The sequence below is a fragment of the Passer domesticus genome, chromosome 4 (assembly GCF_036417665.1).
Source record: "Passer domesticus isolate bPasDom1 chromosome 4, bPasDom1.hap1, whole genome shotgun sequence".
NCBI lineage: Eukaryota > Metazoa > Chordata > Aves > Passeriformes > Passeridae > Passer > Passer domesticus.
The window spans coordinates 31,249,528-31,271,435 of record NC_087477.1 but is presented as its reverse complement, the minus strand read 5'-3'; the positions used below and the strand labels follow the sequence as shown (position 1 = coordinate 31,271,435).

At 41.2% G+C, this 21,908-nt stretch overlaps 1 protein-coding gene across 2 annotated transcripts in view; it reads left to right on the top strand.

Moving 5' to 3' along the window:
• Positions 1 to 816: 816 nt before the first annotated feature.
• SNCA (synuclein alpha) overlaps positions 817 to 21,908 on the top strand; it is a 62,406-nt gene continuing 41,314 nt past the window's right edge. Inside the window, exons 1-4 of one of the 2 annotated variants that reach the window (XM_064416931.1) lie at positions 817 to 1,012; positions 2,481 to 2,626; positions 8,011 to 8,052; positions 15,439 to 15,584. In XM_064416931.1, the coding sequence (XP_064273001.1) occupies positions 2,506 to 2,626; positions 8,011 to 8,052; positions 15,439 to 15,584 (309 nt within the window). In that variant the 5' untranslated portion in view covers positions 817 to 1,012; positions 2,481 to 2,505. Of the gene's footprint in view, positions 1,013 to 1,072; positions 1,233 to 2,480; positions 2,627 to 8,010; positions 8,053 to 15,438; positions 15,585 to 21,908 lie in introns of those variants that run through there. The other variant, XM_064416932.1, reaches the window with a different exon arrangement.

Genomic DNA, 21,908 nt, shown 5'->3' with positions numbered 1-21,908 from the left:
AAGATGCTCGTTGCAGCTCACAACCTTGTATCTCATCTATGCCATGTTCTGTTTCTCCTTTTGGAGTGCAATAAACCCCAAGCTGTTTCTGTAAGTCTTGCAGGATTTGAATTGATGTACTCAAGCTGAAGGTCCATCTGTTCTAGTGCCTTGTCTCCTACTGGTCTTGGCTTTTCATGCTTAAATTCTGTGACCAAAATAGAGAAGTTTGATAGGTTTCCCTTTCTGGGGAGAAAGTGACTTCTCTGCCTGACTTTAAGATTCAGGAAGCAGTGGCCATGGATTGTGTGGTGGAGGCTGCCAGCAGCAATGTAAGGGTTGGGCAAGTCTGGCCCTACTGCTCTTCATTTGGGATGAAAATTCCTGTGTGTGTGCCATAGAGTTAAGACTCGAATTACACCTGCAAGAGCACCACCTCTCGTGCTTAAAACGAGCTGGGATCATGAATCTTGTGAGAACAGTGACACTGAACTGCAGGGTTGAAGACTGGGAAGTAGATGAAAAATAATTAGAAGCTGGGGGAGATTCTCTAAGGCTTTGGTGAAGTGACTCAGGGCTGTGTCGCATCAAGAGCTTTCTAACACTTCTAAGACGAGGCGCTCCAGCCTTTGGAGGGAGTGGTGACTGTGCGGAGTCCCAGGGGGACCACGACGCCTGGCACGCCTTCTACCCTCGCTTCTCCCTTGGTCTGCGTCCAGCGAACAGGTGCTCCGAGTTAATCACGCCTCCCACCTCACCGCCCGAAGGACGCGATAGGGTGGGCGCAGGGGGCCGGGCGGGGGGCGCATCTCAGCCGGGAGCGAGAGCAGCCTCCGCTCCTCCCTCCCGCGGCGCATCCTCCCGCCCCCCGCCCTCGCCTCTCCGGCTCTCGCCGCCTGCGGGGCTGCCGCCGGGGTGGTGCCACAGCGCCGGCCGGGATGTGCTGAGCAGGGGCCGCTCCCGCCGCAGCCCGCGCCGCCGCCGCCGCCGCCGCTCGGAACGGGTCGCCCGCCGGTGGCGGAGGAGCCCGGCGGTGAGTGCGGGCAGGGCGGGGCCGGGAGCGCGTGTGCCTGCGTGGAATTGTAGGTGTGTGTCTCTGACAGCAAAGGCAGCTGGATAGCGGTATCCTGTTGAGCGTTCCCTTGTGGGCGCGGGGAGGGAGGAGAAGCCGGGCGCCGTGTCCGCCGTGTGCCGACGGCGTGCCCGCGGGAGCCCCTGGGTGCCCATATGGTCGCGCCGCTCTGCTTTCCTCGGTAGGTGCCTCGCTGTGTGCATGCATTTGTATGTCTGTGTATGCATAGCTAAATATGAGCGCACATACACATGGGCGCGACGCCCCGCTCCCTCCCTCCTCCCTCTGCAGGTGCCCGTGTGTGTTTCCATCCACACCCGCGGTCCCCAGGTGCCCCCGCACCAGGTTACGGGGCTGCCGGCGGAGGAACCAGCCGGCGGAGGAGCCGGGGGGTGCCGCGGGCGGTCCTGCCTCCCCCGGGGCTGTGTGTAGGGCAAGGACCCCCCCCGGGCATCCCCGGGGCGGCAGGTGCCGTGGGCAGCTCGGCTGGAGCACGAACGCTGCCGTTCTTCGCACGCCCGTCACGAGTTAGTGGAAAGCTGCGACAGCCCAGATGCCTTCCTAGACATCCATTCCTCCTACTCAGCCTCTGGCAAAGACGAGGAGATAACAGGCAGCGCTTCTGTCTGTGTGGGTGGAGGAAGAGAAAGGACTACTGATAATGGATTTGTTGAAGGGACGCTGATTCTGGGTTTTAATTACTATTTCAGCGGTTTCTGTATAGCACTGGATTGTATTGCTGCCAGAGGACTATCTTGGTAGCTTTAGTGCAGTGCTTTTTAAATCCTGTGTTCTTGCTTTTGCTTTTTAGTAAAATATTTTCTCAGTTGTGATACGTGTAAGGAACCCATTCAGGAAAACTCAGTTTCCAAAAGAATGATGTGGACTGTGTGTAAAATGCTGGACTAATGGAAATGCAGCATTTTTTATTTCCTCCAGTCCTGAGTTTAATGGCGTTTTCTTACAAGTGAACATTCATCATTTATGGGAGGTTTTGGTTTATGTGTTTTGGTTTTCAGTTTGGTCTGTTTGTTTGGGTTTTTTTTAAGTCATTGATGTTTATTTAAGTTGCCTTTTTTCTCTGGATGAGAGGTGGAGTATCATCAAATCACAGGACTAAATCTTGCATTCAGCACATGAACAGTGCTGTCCTTTGAGAGAAATGATGCCTTGATAGGCAAGGAAGGTACTTATATCAATGGAACCATCTTCCAATCAGAACTGCATTATTGGCAACCTCTCCATAGGATTCTGTGGAAATAGGATATCTGTTTCATATAGCTATACAATTCAGGCATATAAATAATATAATTTTAAAGTAATTGTGATCCCATTCAGTTAGAATATTTTTTTTCCCTTGTTGGGATAAAAAGCTGAAAAAACCTTATTGAAAGTGTGTACTATGTTGTTTGGTTTTTTTTGTTTCTAGAGCTCTGTGAAGAAAGTCTTCAGCCATGGATGTGTTCATGAAAGGGCTTTCCAAGGCAAAGGAGGGAGTCGTAGCAGCAGCAGAAAAAACCAAGCAGGGTGTGGCAGAGGCAGCAGGAAAGACGAAAGAGGGAGTCCTCTATGTGGGTAGGTGGGCAGCAGAGAGCACTCTGCTGGTTGGTGCACCCCAACATTCACACCTGGATCCTCATCAGACCCATTCTTCTGCAGCAAAATATGTAACTGCTCACAGGAGACCACTGCAAAAGAAACAGGAGGAAAATTGTGCCTTCCTGAGCTCTGGTTCTTTGAAGCCAAGTGCCTTACAGTGCAGGTCATTGGATGGCACTCCATGCAAGAAGTTTGCCAGATCAAGGCCGAAGGAGTGGTTGGTACAGTAAAAATCAGTATGAAAAAATGTAAAAGCTGGAGGTGAAGGTAGCTTCACAACATTCTACAGAGTATGTGGGGCTTGAACAGGATTTCAGGAGAAGACACTTGAGAGGTTAGCTCAGGAATTGAGTAGTAAACATGCCAGCTGCTTGGTATGTTGACAGTAACGTTTTGTATGGTAATGTGTGATCTTCTGAAATTAATTTAATGTTCTGTAATTACTATTGCAAATTCATGGCAAATATTTTCCATGACTTCTCAAGGAAGAGCCTCTACAGTTAATGAGGTAGGGCAGGTAGACCCCAAGGTAGCAAAGCAGTTGTTAGTGTCTTATTCTAGGCCAAACAAGTCTTGCATGGAGCCTGGGATAAAATTATTTTCAAATCCCTGAGTGGTACTTTCATGCAGGATAGTCATCTTCATTTAGCAAGCATTGAGCTTTAGAAGAGTGTCTTGCAAATGCTGTCATGAAAAATTCACAGAAAAACAATCTGCCAAGACTATGAGTAAGTGGTTATTTATAAAAAAGTGATTATGGATCTGTTTCTCTTATTCATCAAATAAAGCTAGTCTATAAAAGAATGGAGGGGGAAAAGATACGCTTTTCTGTAGGTCGTTTCTGTTCTGTTGGTTTTGTAACAGGTCAGTTCTGTAATGGGCGCTGTGTGTACTGAGGGCGATGTGCACACATAACAGAGAGAAGTTAAACAGAGCTGAAAAACAGAGGCATTTCTTTTCAATGGGAGTACTGAGGTCTCTGGTATTCCAGTGCCTTTTTTGGATTCCCTCTTGCAGGCTACTGCCAGTCTGTAAGAAATTATTTCTGCTCCAAATAGTGTGGACTACTCATTTGGAATATACTTCCCTCCCTTTTAAGCCATAGCAAAGCTCAATGCTCTTGCCAACAGGGATGGCAGTCATTTTGAACACTAATTGTAGGATGAATCTATTTTAAAATGAGCATCTGCTCATTTTCAAGACCGCAAAATAGATGTTCTTCCACTGTATATTGTGCTTATTTTCCAGAGCTAGGACTTTTACTTTGTTTTCTTGTAGTCTTGGCCATGCTTCTGGGGTCATTGATTTCTTTGTATTAGAAACCTGCATTGTGTGCTAAATTAATCTTTGTTTCTGACCTGTTCTCCAGACCATAATAACATTTGAACCTAGTCCTGTTCCCAAAGGCAACAGATTTCCTGTTGTCTTGAGAGACGCTTTTGCTGAGGTTGAACTTTGGAGGGCAGGCTTGCTATTTTTTGCAAGAATTTTAAGAAATAACTGGGGACTGCAGAGCCCTGAGCTGTGGTAGGGACATGTGTGTAGTAATGTGGCTGTAGTAATGGTGGAGGATCCTTCTCCCACCAGGTGCCTCCTTTTCAGGAGGCAAGGGCTGTGCGCACAGTTGGTTGTGCAGGCAAAAGAGCCTTTGGTTGGAAGCTGTCTCCAGAAGCCCTGGCAGCTTGTGTCCAGCTGTGTGTTTGCCCATGAAGGCAGGATGTTTCAACAAGTTCGGCTAGGGAAAGGAGGAGCTGGGTGTTTCTCTGTCTGCTTCCCAAGCACATAGCAGAGGTGTCTCTTCCCCTGTGCATCGTTAGCAAAGGCCAGTGTGATAATCTTTTGTTCTGCAGGCTGATAATGATTGCGGTGCAAAAGGTAGTGAAGCCCCTTTATGAGCAGAGGAGGGGAGCAGCACAATTCATTAGAGCTCGTGGAGATTTCTCACTCCCTTTTTCTGTAGTTGGATTTTCGGATTTGAGATTCACAGCCAGATCATACTGTGAAAGCTGCCTGACATCTTGCAAAAAAAGAACCTAACAGCACTGGGCTGAGTGGGACCTGTTAATCATTTTCAGTTTCATAACATTCAGCCTCCAATTGCTGGTGGAGATTTAAGAAGATGCAGAGTCTTTGGTCCAGATCCCCTAGGTGATGTGGCTTCCCACTGAAATCAGTGCAATTTAAGTAAATGTGGAAAGCATCTGGACCTTTCTGTCCAAGCTGCTCTTCACTATTATGTGAAAGACTATAACCTAATTCTACCTGGGAAGAGTTCTATTAACAACAGCTGCTGTTTGGGATGAAATGTGGTCATTGTAATTCTTTTATTCTTGTTTTGTTTTTAGCATTTTTTTGGAACAAGGAAAATTTCTCTTAGCAAAGGGAGAAACATAGAGCTATGTAGGAGAGCAGTGTATTGGAGGTTGATGTTTGGTTTTTTTTCCCCTGTCCATGCTGAAGTCTCTACTTCTCTCAGTCCACTGTCTGGCCTTTCTTTAAGTACCTGAGATCCCTTCAATACAGTCTACAATGGTTTTTTATGCTTTAGAGTATTGGGGTTTTTTTCCCCCTTAAATCTCTCTGCCAATGGACTTCAGCATTGGCCAACTAAAATTGGTGGCTCTCTCAAGTTATTCAAGCACAGCATCAGGACCTTTCTTGATGTCACAAAATGGCCTGGTCATTGTTTAGAAAGAAGGACTGAGGCTCAGCAATCCTGTGTGTGCTGTAGATGTAAAACTGCATCTTTCTGTAGCCTTCAAGAGCTTTTAGTGTGAAGCAGAGAGGAAGTGAGCAGCAGTACTTAATCCCTACTCACTTTGAAACCAGGAACTGAGTAAGAAGGCTATGTTCACACACTCTTGGCAATGCAGTGTTCATGATGTCCATTGAGCTTCTGTGTGCTTCCAGGGAGCTCAGGTTTTTGCTCAGTTGACTCTTGAGTGCGTGTTTGGTGCTCAGGAATGGAAGCTTCCAGTCTGATTGTTTTTGGTGTGTCATGAGCTTGCAGAACAAAGCAATGGTTTATTAGCAGCCGAGTGGCTGACAGTTGTTTACTACTCCCTTTGCTGGCACGTGGCCTTAGAGCAGAGCAGTCATGACCTATTTGGCAAAGCCATCCAAATTCCTCCACTCCTTTTTCATCATTTTCCTTTAGTGGTAGAAAAGCCAACAGAGTAATCGAGGGACTCATGGTTGGTCTGGTGGAATAATGGCTTCAGGACTGGAAGCAAGTGTTTTCCATAAACATTGATTGCCCCTTCCTCTAAGTTGGGTTTGTCTCCCAGTCTGTAACCAGCAATGACTAAGCAATGTCAGTAGTCTGTTAGTCTCTCAAATAGTCCAGAAATGTGTCTTTGCAAACAGTTGATACATTCCTTCATTCTGGCACAGTGACAGCCATGATAATAAATCATGAAGCGACTCTGTTATTTTTTATAATAGGAAAAAAACCCCAAAAATTGAGTTTAGTGTTCTCCCTCCCCTCACATAGATGTCTACTATAGCTAGGAAAAGTAGCATTACCATGTACTGCTCTTGCTTCTTGGTTTAGGTTAGAGTCATGCTCCTTGGTCTTTATATACTCACTACTCTGATTACTCTGTTCCCCGTGTTATGCAGGGCACAATGAACAAGACTGTTGTTAAATTGGGAATGCCAGGATGAAAGACAGCTAGTTTATCCTGGAACCAGCATGGACAACCAGCTTTCCTTCATGGCTAGCCAGAAGTCGTCCTACTGAATTCAGCTGCTGTTATTTATAGGCCTGTTCTGGCAGATCCTAATGTGCCTCTAGATGCTGTTGTAGCTGCCGTGGCAGGAACAGCTGCTTGCATGCAAGTGTGCAGCAGTGGGGCAAGTGCTCTTGAGCTCTAACATATGCTGTGGGGTCTGGAACACCAACCAGCTGGTTGTTTGCCAATTAATGGATCTGGCTATACATACCCCTGTTCCATATGGGTCTGTGAGCTGAGCTTTTTTAAAGAAAAGTCTGTCTTCCACTAAAGAGCATTTTTCTGTGAGTTGTGGTTATAGCAGTGTTGTCTGGGCAAGTGAAGTAAGAATCGACTTGGAATAGGTCCCTCTGGAGATGTGTGCATTGCACAGGTCCTCAGGGAGTTCTGTCATACCATCCATCCCCTTCTGGCCTTAGAGATCTGGGTACTTGCTAATTCACTGGTTTCCATGTCTTTAATGGCTTGGCTTGCAGACAGTCTGCTCAAAAACATGCACAAGATATTGACCAGGTCTAACAGTGCCTTTAAAAGCATGGGCTTAATATTAAGTGTTCCAGTAGACACACTGTAAGCCTGCAGTGCTGTTTAGTTGCTAGAAGTCAGTCGAACCATCATCTGCTTGAATTCCAGGATGTGCTTTGCTTCTTCAGGTCTCATGGTGGTACAAAATTGAGAACCAAAACAAGTCCTTAGGTGTGAACACTTTGTGTATACTGAAACTTTGGATTGTTGAATGGTAAATATTTTTCAGTGAGAGAAATCAGGCTTTTTTTAGAGATAAATTTGGAATAAAGAGGGGGAAAAAGACTTTTCAGCTGTTTAATCTCATCATTAGCTAAAGAAATATTTCATTTTACTTGATGGAGTATTTTTTTTCCCTTGTCTATATCATGGATTATTATTCTACTTTTGCCCACGGGTAAGAGAGCCTTTTCAATGTTGTAATCAATCTAATAGTTCCAGAACTACCTGGTTAAAGTTGCATAAATTTGCACTAGTAGCAAGTGGGACATATTGACGAATGAGCTTATATTGTGTTTCTGTGTTTAATTGTGTTATTGCAAAGAATTTTGGACAAAAAGTTGCTTTTTTTCCTAATATGTTTCTGCTCATGCATTTTCTTCTGTTAGAAGTGTAAAGTCAGAAGTATAAATTATAATGTCTCAAATACTGAATGACAGCAAAAAAATTGCAGTACAAATAAGGTCATTTCTGTGTTGGTAAGAAAAATAAAAAGTCATCCTATCTGTGGCAGACTAAGTAAGATGATTAAGTGGGAGCCATAAACTCTCTTAATTGCACATTGTTAAGCATCATAGTACACAGATGGATACTAATCTCTGAAATGTAGCCAAATTATGGAATCTGACAAGGGCAAGTAGAGGGCTGGTAAGGAAAAAGACATCCAGTTATGTTTTAAACAGCAGTATGTGCTAATTAGTTTAAAGAACAGTTGTTCTTTACTGATGGCTTTGCCTCTTCCCTTAGACTGAATGTCTTAATAACCGTGGAAAATATTGTGTGAATGGTATGCAGTCTACATGTTAGTCCCTCTTTTATCATCTATCTAGTCTTTACCAGTACTTAAGAATATGCATTTTCAACCTAGTTTTCTTTGTTTAGGTTCCAGGACCAAGGAAGGAGTTGTTCATGGAGTTACAACAGGTAAGATAATTACCTCTTGATTTCAGCTTCTTTGCTTCATGAGATTAACCAGCCATTTAGCTGTTAAAAAGTGAGGGTTTTTTGAGAGCACTGTAATTTATGAAAGACGGAAAAAACATAGGAAAATTGAGAGAGGTGGTTGGGTGGAAAAACTGAATGGAAATTGCTTACAGGAAAGAAACAAATTTCAGAGTTTTGATTTGAATTTGTCACAGTTATGAGTGTTTTGAATTTTTTTTTAAACTGACTAATCTCTCAAGAAAGAACACTTTCAAACTTGGAATTTAATGCCAGGCAGGTATCTTCACAATAGCATTTTTACACAAAGAAGGAGTAAATTTCCATTTTAAATTGATTTGCAGGGATCATTTTAGGTATGAACTGAAACCAGTAACCAATAATTTGTTTTAAGGGGCAAAATGAATGGACGTCTTTGATATCTACAGAGTGCAGAAAAGACTTAGTTGACCATAGGGCATTGAATAAAATGTATAATTTTCTGCTGTAGAACGTGGGAGTTCTGAAGATGAGAAGAGAATGCATGGTCAATAAATTTGTTTTTCCCCTAACAAATTCAGAAATATGTAAGATAGTAGAAAAGGATTTCTTTTTCCTCAGTGTACAGCCAGTCTCTCATTCAGCTCACGTGTCAGTGTATCTTTGTGCTCAAAGGCAAAGGATAAACAGTGGTAAGTAAACAAATGTCAGTACTTAATACACAACCCACATAAATGGTTGAAAAGTCAGTCAAGAGTATTTGCAGTAACAAAACAGAAGAGCGTATTGAGGATAGCCCTTTAGAGCTCAGGCTGAGCATGTGTGCTGTTGTTAGGAGATTTGAAATCTCAGCTCATTAGACCCCAATTAAGAGAAATATTCAGAGGGATCATTGCTATGACCAGTAGAGGATTGCAGTAGAATGAGATTTGGGACTCCTATATCCAGTATCATCACAGATGTGGGAACAGCAACTGCCAGCACTAGGAAGCAAGTTAATAGAGGTGACGTTCACCAAGCTTGGATGTGGTGGAATCTAAGTCAAGGGCATTTGCAAACGTATGAAACGTGCTGAAGCACTGGGATTCTAGTGCACTACCTCAGTGGGGGACTTCCCTTCCTCATCCTGAAAGAAACTACTCATCTCAAATGCTCTGCCTCTCTTTATGTGATTGCAATATATTTAATTAGGCAGGAAATTTGCAGTGGGTGAATAGAATTTTTAATGGGATTTAAAATACCTTAAATTTTCTTCTGGAAGATACAAAACAGATTGTAAAGCCAAACATAAGGGGGACACACCTGTTATGTGCTGTGCCTGTGAATAGAAAATTTGGACAAATTACTGTAGATTTTAGGCAAAACAGTAGCTGCTCCTCCTAGGAAACAGGTGACAAAGTGAAACACCCAAAACTTGGGAATAACTGGTTCTGTGCTGCAGTTTGCCACCTTCTGTCCTTTCAAGCTCTTTGACATGTTTGGCTGTTGCATGAAAACTGAAAATGAACAGGGAGTGAACAGGTTGATCTGTGGCAGTGAGAAGACTTCAGGCAAAATCTAGAGGTCATGGCTTCCAAAATGAAACAGTATGGACTTGCTAGTGTAAGAACAGAGCAAGTGTTTGGATGCATTTTAAGAACAAAAAAATAATAGCAAGCCTATAAATAGTTCTTCTGGCAAGAAGAGAAGGTAGATAAAAACAGACTTGGGTTCACTGTAGTGATTCTGTGAGGTGTAAACATTAAGACAGAGATGCTAGTGAAGTTGATGTAGAAATCAAATCCATTTAAATCAATGCTGTTAAAGTTGATGTGACAAAAATGCCTTCTAAGTTGCTTGGAAAGACCTACTTGTCTCTTTTCATATGACTGGGAGTCAAGCTGTGCTGGTCTTACGATATTAACTCCCTAGTGCACCATGTGAAACCTGAGGTGAAATAAACACTTTATTATGTAAATAAAAAAGGCTTGAGAGGTTGGAGACAGTAAGCTACAAACTAGAATCACAGATCAAAATGAGTGTTCACAGTTTTGCAGTCAGTCTTTTCTTGACGCCTGAGTTCCACAATCTTGATAGCTTTTCTGTCTTTGAATAAGTTGTGATTTAGGCCCTGTGCGGGTGAAATGACACACCTTGAAGAGCTAAAACCCTAAAACCTAGCACCCAAGAGCTAAAACCTTGCATTCTTCAGTCAGTTAATTTCCAAACCCAGGATTACTAGACTGAGGTGTTTTTTGCTTTAAATGTGACCTGATTGTACAGGTATATTGACATCAAGATACAGTGAAATGAGGATTCCAGGCTGTGTTTCATTGGAATATGGTAAGTGTGTTATTTGTCAGGTCACCTTTTCTCTGAACTGCTGATAAAAGCAGCTTTGCTTATTAGATTTATGGGGTCTATGCCCTGTGTTTAGAATCCTAATTGAAATATCTCCTGGTCTTTGACTGTAAATGCATAATTCGCCCATCTCACTTACCTCCCAGAAATTAACAGTATCAAAGGTGAAATATTTACAGTCCATATCCAGATATAAAGCACTATTTGTAAATAAGTCATAGAAAAAAACTTAGTTCTTCAATCATGTGAGTGAAGACACAATATTGATAGTAGTAAACCATAGTCAGGTGTTTTGCTTAATTCTTTATTTATTCAAGGTCGTTCTTCTTAATGTTCTTAGTCATTGGTATTCCTACTCTTTAACTCCATCAGGTATCTTACAGAAAATTGCGTAAATTAAAGAACCACCATATTTATGGCATCTTTGTAAATGAGTTCTTCAAAGTACTTAAGACAAACTTACTGTTTGAAATACTTACTCAAAAGTATATTTGGTACAATAAGGGTAAGTTCATTAATTCAGGGAAATTCTGTGGTTTGAATCTACTTTTATTGTTCAAGGTTGAAAGAAACTAGTTACTATTTTGAATTGCTCCAGAGGTTTTACACTGATACTATATGCTACCCTGTTGTCTGTACTAAGTAGTGCAAAGACAGCTTCAATGCTAATACTTTTTGCACAGTGCTACAGTGAGTATTAGAAATTAAACTCGCCCTTGGTGTGGTCATTGTACACTGTCCCAGGGTCATTTAATGGAAAGGACAGTCTCTGCATAGATAAAAGGAGCAATCAGGCCATTGCACAGCAAAGCTCTGCAGATTTCCTCTGGTTGTCAGCACTGTGATGCAAAGGAAACATCAATTTTACCAAGACTTAATGGCATAAGATCATTAAGCAACCTGGTATTCAGATAAATTTACTAAGTTGGAATCAACCTCCTGCATTCTGAACTGATTGGTTTGTGAGCACTTAATGCTTTCCCCATTACTACTTAGTGTAAGCAATAAAATAAATGAGACTGGAAACTTAGTTTGCTAAGTTTTTCTTCTAGTTTTAGTTTTTTTCTCCTGTTGCGGAGTTTTCAGAGCTCTGGGGTCACCAGACTGGATCTCATTATCAGAGTCACTCTGGTAATGATGTTCATGTTTAGTTATTCCTTAGAGATAGGAAAGAAGATTCTCTCCCTACTATGATTGCTTTTGCCAAACTGTGCTATTTATATAGTTTTCTGAATTTATCTTCATGGCTCTGACTTCTGAAGCAGTGTGTGAGAGATCTTCCATGGTAACTCCTGTGTAAGCTTTCTTATGCTGAGTTTTTGTGCTGCTTTTGGCTGGCATGGAGGTAATTTTCTTCATAATACCTGGTATGGGGCTGTCTGGGATTTGTTCTGGAACCAGTACGGATAACATAGGGATGTTGTAGTTAGTGCTGAGCAGGGCTTGCACAGGGGAAGCATTTCCTGCTTCTCACCTCGCCCCACCAGTGAGAAGGCTGGGAGTTCACAAGGAATTGGGAGAAGACATGGCCAGGACAGCTGACCAGAAGGATATTCCACACCATATGGCTTCATACTGAGCAGTAAAACTATGGGGAAGGTTGGTGAGGGTCATCTGCTTGGGGACTGGCTGGGCATCAGTTGGGTGGTGGCGAGCAATTGTTTGAATTTGCATTGTCTGTGGGATTTATATATTTCTTTTTGTTGTTTTCCTTTTTAGTATATTTTTTATTCCTATTATTGTTGTATTTCAATTGAACCATACTTATGCCTTGAGTTTTTCTTACTTTTACCCTTCCAATTCTCTTCTTCCCCATCCTGCTGGAGGAAGAAGGGAATGAACAGCTATGTGGTGCTTAGTTGCCAGCTGGGGTTAAACCATGGCTGTCTGAAATAGAAGCGGTCTTAAGTGCACTGCTTTTGTTACTACTTTTATCAGTATCTTATTGTGCCAGTAACAGTGTTAGTGGCCTGATTCTTTCCTTTTTCATTTGAGTTTATATGTTCTAGGCCTTTCCTAGGATAATGTGTTGCTGGGAGGAGGAAATGTACTTAAGACAGTGCCTCCCCAAAATCCTGTAGTAGTGGGAACAGCAGCCACTGCATAGTTGCTGTTGGTAGGTGGTTGTACCTGCTGTGACAACGTAGTGTAAGAAATGTGGGAGTAATCATGGCATTGAGAATCAGGTGGTTTATGCTGCAGCATCCACAGTGCACTCAGTTCCACTCTGTTTCTTGGTACTTTGAGGTGAAGGTGCTTTAAGACCTTGAGATAATGAAACTAATTACACCTGTGACAGTCAATACAGTACAACCATGCTTTGTCATGTTATCAGAAAGGATGAGTCTGCTCAAGGCTGACTGACCCCTTGTCCGCATCAAGCCTACTGAATTTGTACTTTGCATGTTCTGCCATTCAATGTTTTTTTTTTGGAAAGGGAAGTTTCCAAAAAAATGTGTGGCACTTCCATACAAAAAAAAATAACAGACTGAAAGGACCCTGAATTATAGAATCAAACCCAGTGATTTGATTTGGAAAAGACCTTAAAGATTATCTGATTCTAACCCCCTTACATGGGCAGAAATGCCTTCTGCTAGACCAGGTTGCTTATAGCCCCCTGGCCTTGAGCACTTCCAGGGATGGGACATTCACAGCTTCTCTGGGCAACCTGTTCAGTGCCTCACCACCCTCACAGTAAAGAATTTCTTCCATTTCTAAACTTACCCTCTTTTAGTTTGAAGTAATCTACTCCTGCCCTGTCCCACCATGATCACAGGATCGTGTCTATCTTTCTTTTAGGGTTTTAGGTACCGTAAGGCCACAATTAGGATCTCACCAGCTGTGTCTTCTTAGGAGGGGCACTCCATCCCTCTAATCATCTTGGGGGTGTCCCCCCTGGACTCACTCTGTCAGGTTCAGGTCTGTCCTGCTGGGGCCTCAGAGCTGATGCAGCCCTGCTGGTGGGGTCTCTGCAGAGCAGAGGGCCAGAATCCCCTCCCTGGAATTGCTGGTTATGCTGCTTTGGATGCACCCCAGGATCTCTCCCAGAAAATGAGTGAGACAGAGGAAAAATAAAAAGCAGTACTGAAATGTACCCAAAACATATCTTATATTAATTTTTAAAATTTAAATATTTATTGGGAAATTGGATTTTGAATCTACTTTTATGACATGCTACTCTATTTTTTTAGAATTCTTTTTGCATTACCTGTGGGATTTATATGGAACAGCATGAATAAGTTTGCTTCATAACATCACCCAATTTCTTTCTGAAAGACTCCAAGCACAAGCAGGTCTCACAAGCACTAGGCTTTGCAAGACATAGCATGTTATGAGGACACACATCTGAAGATATATGTTTGGAAGAACCTAGTGGAAAGCTCCTTATATGAATTTCATGCATAAAATCCAAAGGGTTTGTGGTCTGTAGCTGGTAATAATCAAATGGGGCATCTTAACAGATGTCTTTTTGCACTTGCTAGCATTAAGTCAAACCTTCCCTGAGGGCAACATTTGCTTTTCAACAAAACGCACTTTTGATTATCTTTCCAACTCCACACCCCTGCCCCCCATCCCCCCCCCAAAAAAAAAAAAAAAAAGCATGGCACTAGAGTAGTGGATGTTTACTTTTAGGTTATTAGCATGTATAGTGTGGGAGATATTTGAAACAGACTTTTTCTGTTTCTAATTTCAGACAATGTGTAGTCTGTTTTTCTACTCTATAATGAAAGCTCCTGGTCATAAGAGATAATTTAATGCTCATTCTAGCTAATTTAAAGGGAAAAGTTTGTAACCAATTAAATATTATCTGCCTCCATTTTCAGTCAGCAGATATTTATAATTTGGGTCTTTAATAAAAATTGCATATTAGTCATGTTTAGCTTTCTAGCTTTTTCCTAATTTTTGCTGTTTGTTATCAATTGTAATTGATGCTGCCTGCATCAATGCATGCTGCCTGCCCTGTGAAATGGACAGCTGATGCCCTTTATGTAAGGAATTAAAGAAATGTAATTTATCCATAGAAAGTCTAATGTTCATATGTGCTTCCCAAAAAAACCTCAGAGATGGTGGCCTAACTTTGCAGCAGAATCCATCCTGTGCTCTTAAAGGATGCAGATGAAGCTATGAATACATTTTATGGATCAGATGGGATTTAGCCTGAAGGAAAGTATAAGATTAGTTAGAATGGCAAAGATATGATGGATGTTTTTGAAAAACATTCCCTTGTTTAGAGGAGTACATGTGTGTTTTGCTAAAAACCTGGGTATGTAACTTGGAGGCATGAAGACATTCCATCCCTTTTCTTAGAGCAGTTTCCCTGTAGTTCAAGCTGCTGTCAGAAATAGCCCTTGGGGATGAATGAGCAGAAAAGCCCCAGTGATATTCTGAAAGGTAGAAAGGCGACTGCTGATGTATATGTAGGCTAAATGAGTTGTTGTTTCCCCGGGGCTTGGAAGTTAGCTATTAATTCAGTTTGCTTTGACATTCAGTCTTTTTATAAATTAGTATATTATGTATCAGCATTGGGGCAAAAATCTCAAGGGGGTCAGTTAAAAGGTTCTGTTTGAAATGCTCTAGTTGAGCATTGATAGATCTGGTTCTTAATGAAATAGATCTTAGAAAATAAAAAAGGAATAATCAACGTTTTTTGAGTCTAATGCAAAAAATCATGTATTTCATGCCTTGTGTCATGCAGTTTGGTGGACTTATTGGGATGCATTTCCAAGCTAGGATGCATTACACAGTGAGATGGACATAATAAGAGCACCTAAATAATGACTTTACTTCCCTAAAGTGCAGTTAGACATGAATGAAAATGTCAGATATCTTTCACATGAAAGAAATGGAGCCCCAGCTAAGGCTTATTTTTACCTCTGCTGCTCTAGCATTACTAGATGGATAGTTTAATTTCTTAAGATCCACTTGGGGTACAGAAAATGTAATGGTCTTACGGCTTTTCATGATGTTGGGCTGTCAATGATGAATTCTCTGACAAACTCACAGCTCCTAGAGGCATCATGTGTTTTTCCATCTTCTGCTTCTCCTCAGTGGCTGAGAAGACCAAAGAGCAGGTGTCCAATGTTGGGGGAGCTGTGGTGACAGGAGTGACGGCGGTGGCGCAGAAGACGGTGGAAGGAGCAGGGAACATTGCCGCAGCCACTGGCTTGGTGAAGAAGGACCAGTTGGCCAAACAGGTTGGTTTATTTTTATTATTGCAGTCTTTTCCAGGGGAAGAAGTGAGCAGTGAGGGGCTTATGAGCTGAGAGGCAGATGGAGTGCTTTCTGTCTCTCAGTTGTATAAATGAAGGATTGTGTTGTGCCAAATAAACAGCAAAGAAGATGTCTGCTGTTTATAGCTTGTATTTTGAGTGACTTGCAGGATCTGGAAACTTCAGGAGCGTTAGGCATGGAACTTCACCAATCTGAAGGGTTTTAGTTAATTTGGATCATAGTTTAAAGTGTGATCTAGTGGTGGTTCTGAACTCGGAAGCCTCTAGTGGAGACCAGCTGCTGTAGGATAGCTGTTTAGTTTTGTGGAAATATAGCTGTTTTTCCCAATAATTTGGAGTTGAAAAGCAATCTGCTAGTGCTGAAAGGCCAAACAGCAAATCTCAGGTTTAACGGCACAAGTTGTATCCTCTCCAGTTGTAGAGAGGAGGGTTTGTGCACCAATCCACTGACTGGTTAGACACATTGCATCTAACATAAAGATCTATCTGGAGAGTCACTGTCTTCCATTAATACAGTGACACGATCTCAAAAATGCCTCTAAATAGCCTCAATTATGAAGATCAACTTTGCTCTGGGTCATCCTATAAAACACTGTAGGTATTTTTATTCATACACTGTAGTTAATATTCTTCCCCTGACACTAGGTGAAAAGTGACCCCAGCTGGCAGGAACAATGCTTTCCAAAATGTGTGGAGTGTTTTTTTAGGAGACAAAAATAACTCAGAAGAGACAAATGCCTCCTTCTGTGCTGTTTTCTTGTATGAACATTTGAGAGTTAGCCAAAAATATGATTATGAAGAGTATTTAATATTTGCACAAAAATATGGCTGTCGTGGAATTGAGCATGAAGTTCTATTGTGTGTCTTATTTGCAGTTAGTGTCCAGAGGAGCTGTATAAATTGAATTCTTAAAAACTGGAGTTTTTTATCCTTGTTGAAGTTAGTCCTGTCTATCTGACAAATCCTATTGGTGCTTTACTATGGGGAGCAGAAAGGGCTATTACCTTGTGGTAGGCATTCATTTCACTGTGGTGGATTGTCTTGAAAAGATCTCACAAGCAGTTTTATTCTCTTTCAAATCAATATTCCTGGAGGATTGTTTTAGTCCTCTTTTTTTCAGCTGTAAGTAACATGGTGCTTTTGATGTGGACATGGCTCTTTGTAAGAGCTGTGTGGGAAGATTTGCAAAATGGAGAATCTAATGACCTGCCAGGGGATACATGAATATGGCATGGTCACAGTCGTCTCTGCCCTTCATTTCTGCTAAAGCTCTTGTGTAGTTTTATGCTGAGAATGTTCTTTTCTGTTCAAAGCTCTTGAAACTCAGTGTAATAAGGATCATCACTGCTGTAATGCACAATTACCCCCTTTAGTATTGACCATAACTAATGCCTTTTTATCTCTCTCTATAGGGAGAGATCCCTGTAATTATAAAGTATAAAGCAAATGTCTGCTGACTTTCATTTAAATCTGTTCTCTGTATTGTAAAGCTTAAATATAAGTCATGATGGCTGTAACAGAATAAAATCACATCTGTGGAATGAAAGAACATCCATAATGTACGTGCATATTATTTCTATTAATAGCAACATTATTCTGAACTGGTGTTTTGTTCTGTAGATATGCAAAATCATGCATTTGATATTTTTAGATTGAGATTCTCAGTCATCTATGCAGTATAGCCATGTAGCTGATGAGTATCTGGGGCTCCTCCTGGACTGCCTTGCACATCTGTCTTTTACTTATTCTGCAAGGGATGAGTAGCCATTTCAAAAATGTTAATATCAACACTGAGTAACATGTAGTTATTTTAAAACCTGGTGGGTTTGCATTCCTTTGCAGCTGAGGCACATGAGATAGATTTTGCTTGGATTTTCCAGGTGAACTGACAGCTTGGTAGGGCAGGTGTGGGCATCCAGGGTAGCAGTGGGACCTTGAAGGAAGCAGGGTGAGCCTTTCTGAGAAAACAGAAGGTGCCAACCAGGCATTCGAAGTATCAATGTAACTTTGTGCCATTTCTCTCTCCCTGTAAGGTTATGTGTGTTAAGGCTGCTTGCCTGTGTGAAAGCCTGCAGTCTTGTGTGGTGACTGGCATTTTTCTTGCACCATGATGGAAGTTTGGTTTTGACTTTCAACTAATTAAAAACACTAATTTTTTTTTTGAACCTGTGGGTACAGTTATGCAGAGGAAATAAGTAATAAATTCTTGGTGAAATTCTTTCTTGAGCAGTTTCTCCAAGATGGCCTAGTGCAGCCTTAAAAACTGGTGTGCTTTGGAGCATGAAGCACAAGCTTAAGCAGCCAAGTGAGGCCAGGCTGGAGGGCTGCTGTGACACCCCACTGTCACCCACCTGCCCTGCAGCTGGTGGAGTGACAGCTGAGACAGTGACAGACAGGGATGACTTGAGAGAGCCCATCTGAGGCTGCCTGTGGGATTTCTGCTCTGGCAGAAGCTTACTGCTGAACACAGACAGGGTAGTGGTGGTTAGTAGGCTCAAATTAATTACAGAAGGGCTAATGTACTGCAAGCAGTATTTCACTGAATGACAAAACATTTATTGTCTGCCTCTGTGTGTTTTATTTCTGTGTGCAGTGTGTTTTCTAAATTAGTTTTTAAAAAGTAAAAATTATTGATAGTTGCCTTTAATGCAGAGATGAACATGACTGTTCTATTTGCAAGTCAGCCTGAATGTATAGATACAAATTGAGGGGGGTCGGGGGCATACCAGCAAGTGAGTATCTAGTGTATAATATTTTGAAAACAAAATATGGATTAAAACACTTGTTTTCAGATAGTTAATTAACAAATTGAAGTTCTTAACCTCACTGAATCCATGTCATTTGGTTCCCTGGCATCTCAAGAATAAACAGTTGCCAACTTCCATGTTTTCCATGCTGAGTCATTTTATTTTTACTGTTCTAGCACCAAAATTCCCAGTCAAGCTGAAATGTCAAGCTTCTTTGAGTACCCTATGATGCTGTAGTCATATGGATTTCATGTGCTGTAAATTCTTCTAATGTAAATAGAGGAACAGGTCTTGTCCCTAAGATTTTCAGGTTCTGTATGGATGATGTTTGGTATCTCCATGTGCTAATTTTTTTTTTAATAGTGTCTCTTAATTTATCACATTTGTAGTAAATAGCACTGAAAACATAAAATTACAGTAGCAGGTAACAAGTAGGTAGGCAATACACTTCCTGAGCAGGTAATGCAACTCTTTGTTTAATTATGAAGCTTTCAGTGAAAAAGTCTGTGTCAAGACTGACAATTTAGGCATTAGGTCTTTCCTTCTATAGAAAATGGGAATTAAGCAGGAGCCTTGCTAATTGCATTTAATGTGAAAATTGAGAGTAAAAGCAATAGCAAGTTAGCTGTATCTCCTCTTCCCACCCCCTGCATTTCCTGGCACTCCTTAGAAAACAGTGTCATAGCATAAACATACAGTGCAGTGGAACTCCCAGATGCTGAGTATTTCTTGTCTTAATACTTTTTTTTTCTAGAACAGCTAATCTTGTAAACCACCAAAATTTTCCACAGACATTATACTTTGTTCAGAGCCAGGGTGAATGGTTCCACTTTGGAGAATCACCATAATAAAATATAAAAATTTTTAGAAGCCTTTTTGATCCTTCTTACAGGGAAGCTCCATGAGACATGGTGCATTGCTGAGACTAAAGACATGATGAAATACTTTTTAATATTGGTGAGAGCAACTCAGTTTTGATTAAGACACCAAACATCACAGTGTACTCCAGTCATCTGTTACTTGATCAATTGGGAAACCTTACTAGTAGAAGGAATGCAAACCCTGTGAGTGTCTCTGAGAATTTGCCTTTCAGTGGTGGAAGGAAAGATGCTTTTCTGCTTTATTAAGCATCAATTTCTTAAATGTAAGTGATACCACTTCTTTCAAAGGTATCTAATTTGTCTTGTTGCAAACTGAGATTACTGTGTTCCCAAAGAAGTTTTGATTACCATCTGTACTTTAAAAAACAAAAAGAGCCGAATATGAAATCTTGAGATTTTGCACCTTACACTGATTTTCGGAAACAGAGCCTTCTGTAGCAGTCTTAGGCAGAATTAACTTAGGGATGACATTTGACTTCACTAAAGTTATCTTGGATATCAGTTCCCAAAGTTTGAATACCAACATTAAAGTCCCCAACACTTGTGCAAGGTAACAAAAGTTAAATAAATAAAATAAAATAAAAATGCCTAGCTTGGTAATTGAAAAGCTTCAACAGGCCTTTTCTTGTTTTGTCTCTTTTTGTCTTTTTGAGATCTATTTAGTGTATTTTCTTTGCTACAGTGCCATAATACTGACATGCCACATGGAAAATTCCTGAAACTTTAAAAATGAATTTTAATATACTTTTTTGTTGTAAATAAGATTCAGTCATACAACATTTGCTCTCAAATTTTGATTTGAATCATAATGTGCAGAGCACATAGTCTGGGGCAGGTTTTCTTCCTCCTTTGTTTTATTCTTGATCTGTGTGTAATGTGCGAGTTGCTGCTGCAAAACAGAGGATGTTTAGCAGCTGTTAGCAATGTTTCCTTTTTTAATGTCTGTGGATTGATTCAGAGTGGAAGAATGAGGGATAGATCTCCCATTAGGGGATCCACACTGCACAGGAGCTGATTCACAGAGGACCCTCCTAAAAGAAAGCCTTTGTTGGCTGTTTCTTTAAGTTCTTGAAGGAAGTGGAACTGTCAGTGAGCTGACATGTCTCTTTGGTTGTAGCTTAGCTGGACTGATTTATTTGGTAGAGCTTTTCTTACTGCTTTCAGAATTAATGATGGTGTGTTGTGTTAAAATATATGTAAGAAAATCATTCTATAAAGCTAATGCATATTCTAGAAACAGCAAACTCTGATTTATTATGAATCATAAGGTACCCATAGGCAGGTGATATTAAAGTTTCAAAGCTGCTTTATGTACACCCTCCAATCTTCTCCTCATGACAGCACATGTATTTTTTTGATGGGAAAGCTCATGACTCATCTAGGTTGTGCAGAGCTATGAATTTCAGTAGACACTGTGGAATTGTGTTGCAATCCAGTATGCATTGTGAGTGTTGGGATGCAAGTGGCTTTGATTTAGTGCTTTGAATTTATTTTGGAAGTGCATTACAGTTGCAGTTGAGGCCTCTCAATGCTGTTTCATTAATGCAGTTCTGTTTTCTCTTGGTGTTTCCACATGGGCAAGCCTCCCATATGTGGCTTAGTATATGTTGATGCTGCCTAATGGCACAGTAAAGAGCAGTGTGGAGTGTGTGAAGCAGACTCCCGTGTTTACAGGAAATTTTATTTGATGAAATATGCTAAGGACACCCACAGAAAATGCGCTGATTAATAGGAAGGGTACAGAAGTCACAAAGCCAGAAAGGAGATACAATGTTTTTCTTCTACCTTTCTTCTGCTTTATAAGATTTTTCCTACCTATCACTTCCTTCTTGGCAGGTATGTGCACATTCTGGTAGCACTTCTGGATGTGAGTAGATTAATTTTATGTCACTTTTAACACCTCTGTTTGAAATATTTAAAATTAGTCTGGGCAGTATAGAAATGAATGTGCACAGAAAATAACAATACTTGGGGGAGGGGGGAAGCAGAAGGTGGAAGATGGGTGACTGTAGATAGAAGTACCAGAGGTTTTCTGTTTGTTGAAGAGGTTGTTGAAGTGCTAGGAGAACTTTGAATATCAACTTATGCTTGACCTCTCTGGTTGGCAGAGAAAATACTTTTCCTGCTGTGGGGCATGTTGCCGGTGTTTTTCCTCAGAGGGCAAAATAGTATTTGAAGGCAAGCCATGTTCTCTCTGTCAAAGCATTTCCATATTTGTGACTGAAGCAGAACTTGAGGAAAGGAAACTCATAAGGTGTTATCAAAATATCCTGGAGGTTATTGCTCTTCATTAATTCAGGAGCAAATGTCAGTGTAATATAAAGGTTTTGAGAGTTTTCCTGGTTTCCTAATGGCTTCCATGCTGTGAGAACATTTTTGTGCAGACTGATATTCAGAGTCTACCTGCTGCCTTCACTGCCTCTGACCATAATGTATTCCTAATTATCTGTGGGCAAATTGAGGTGAGGAGCTTTTGGGTGGCATCATATTGTTCTTTATTTTCTAGCAATTGCTTAACCTCAGATTTATCTTTGACTGTGGAGAAATTAAGTACCCCCATCCTAATCTGAGTGCCTATCTCCCTTGGTCTTCAAGAAGAATTGTTTGCCAGTTGATAGAAGGTAAACATGTTCTCCATTAGGAATTGTTCATGTCATACT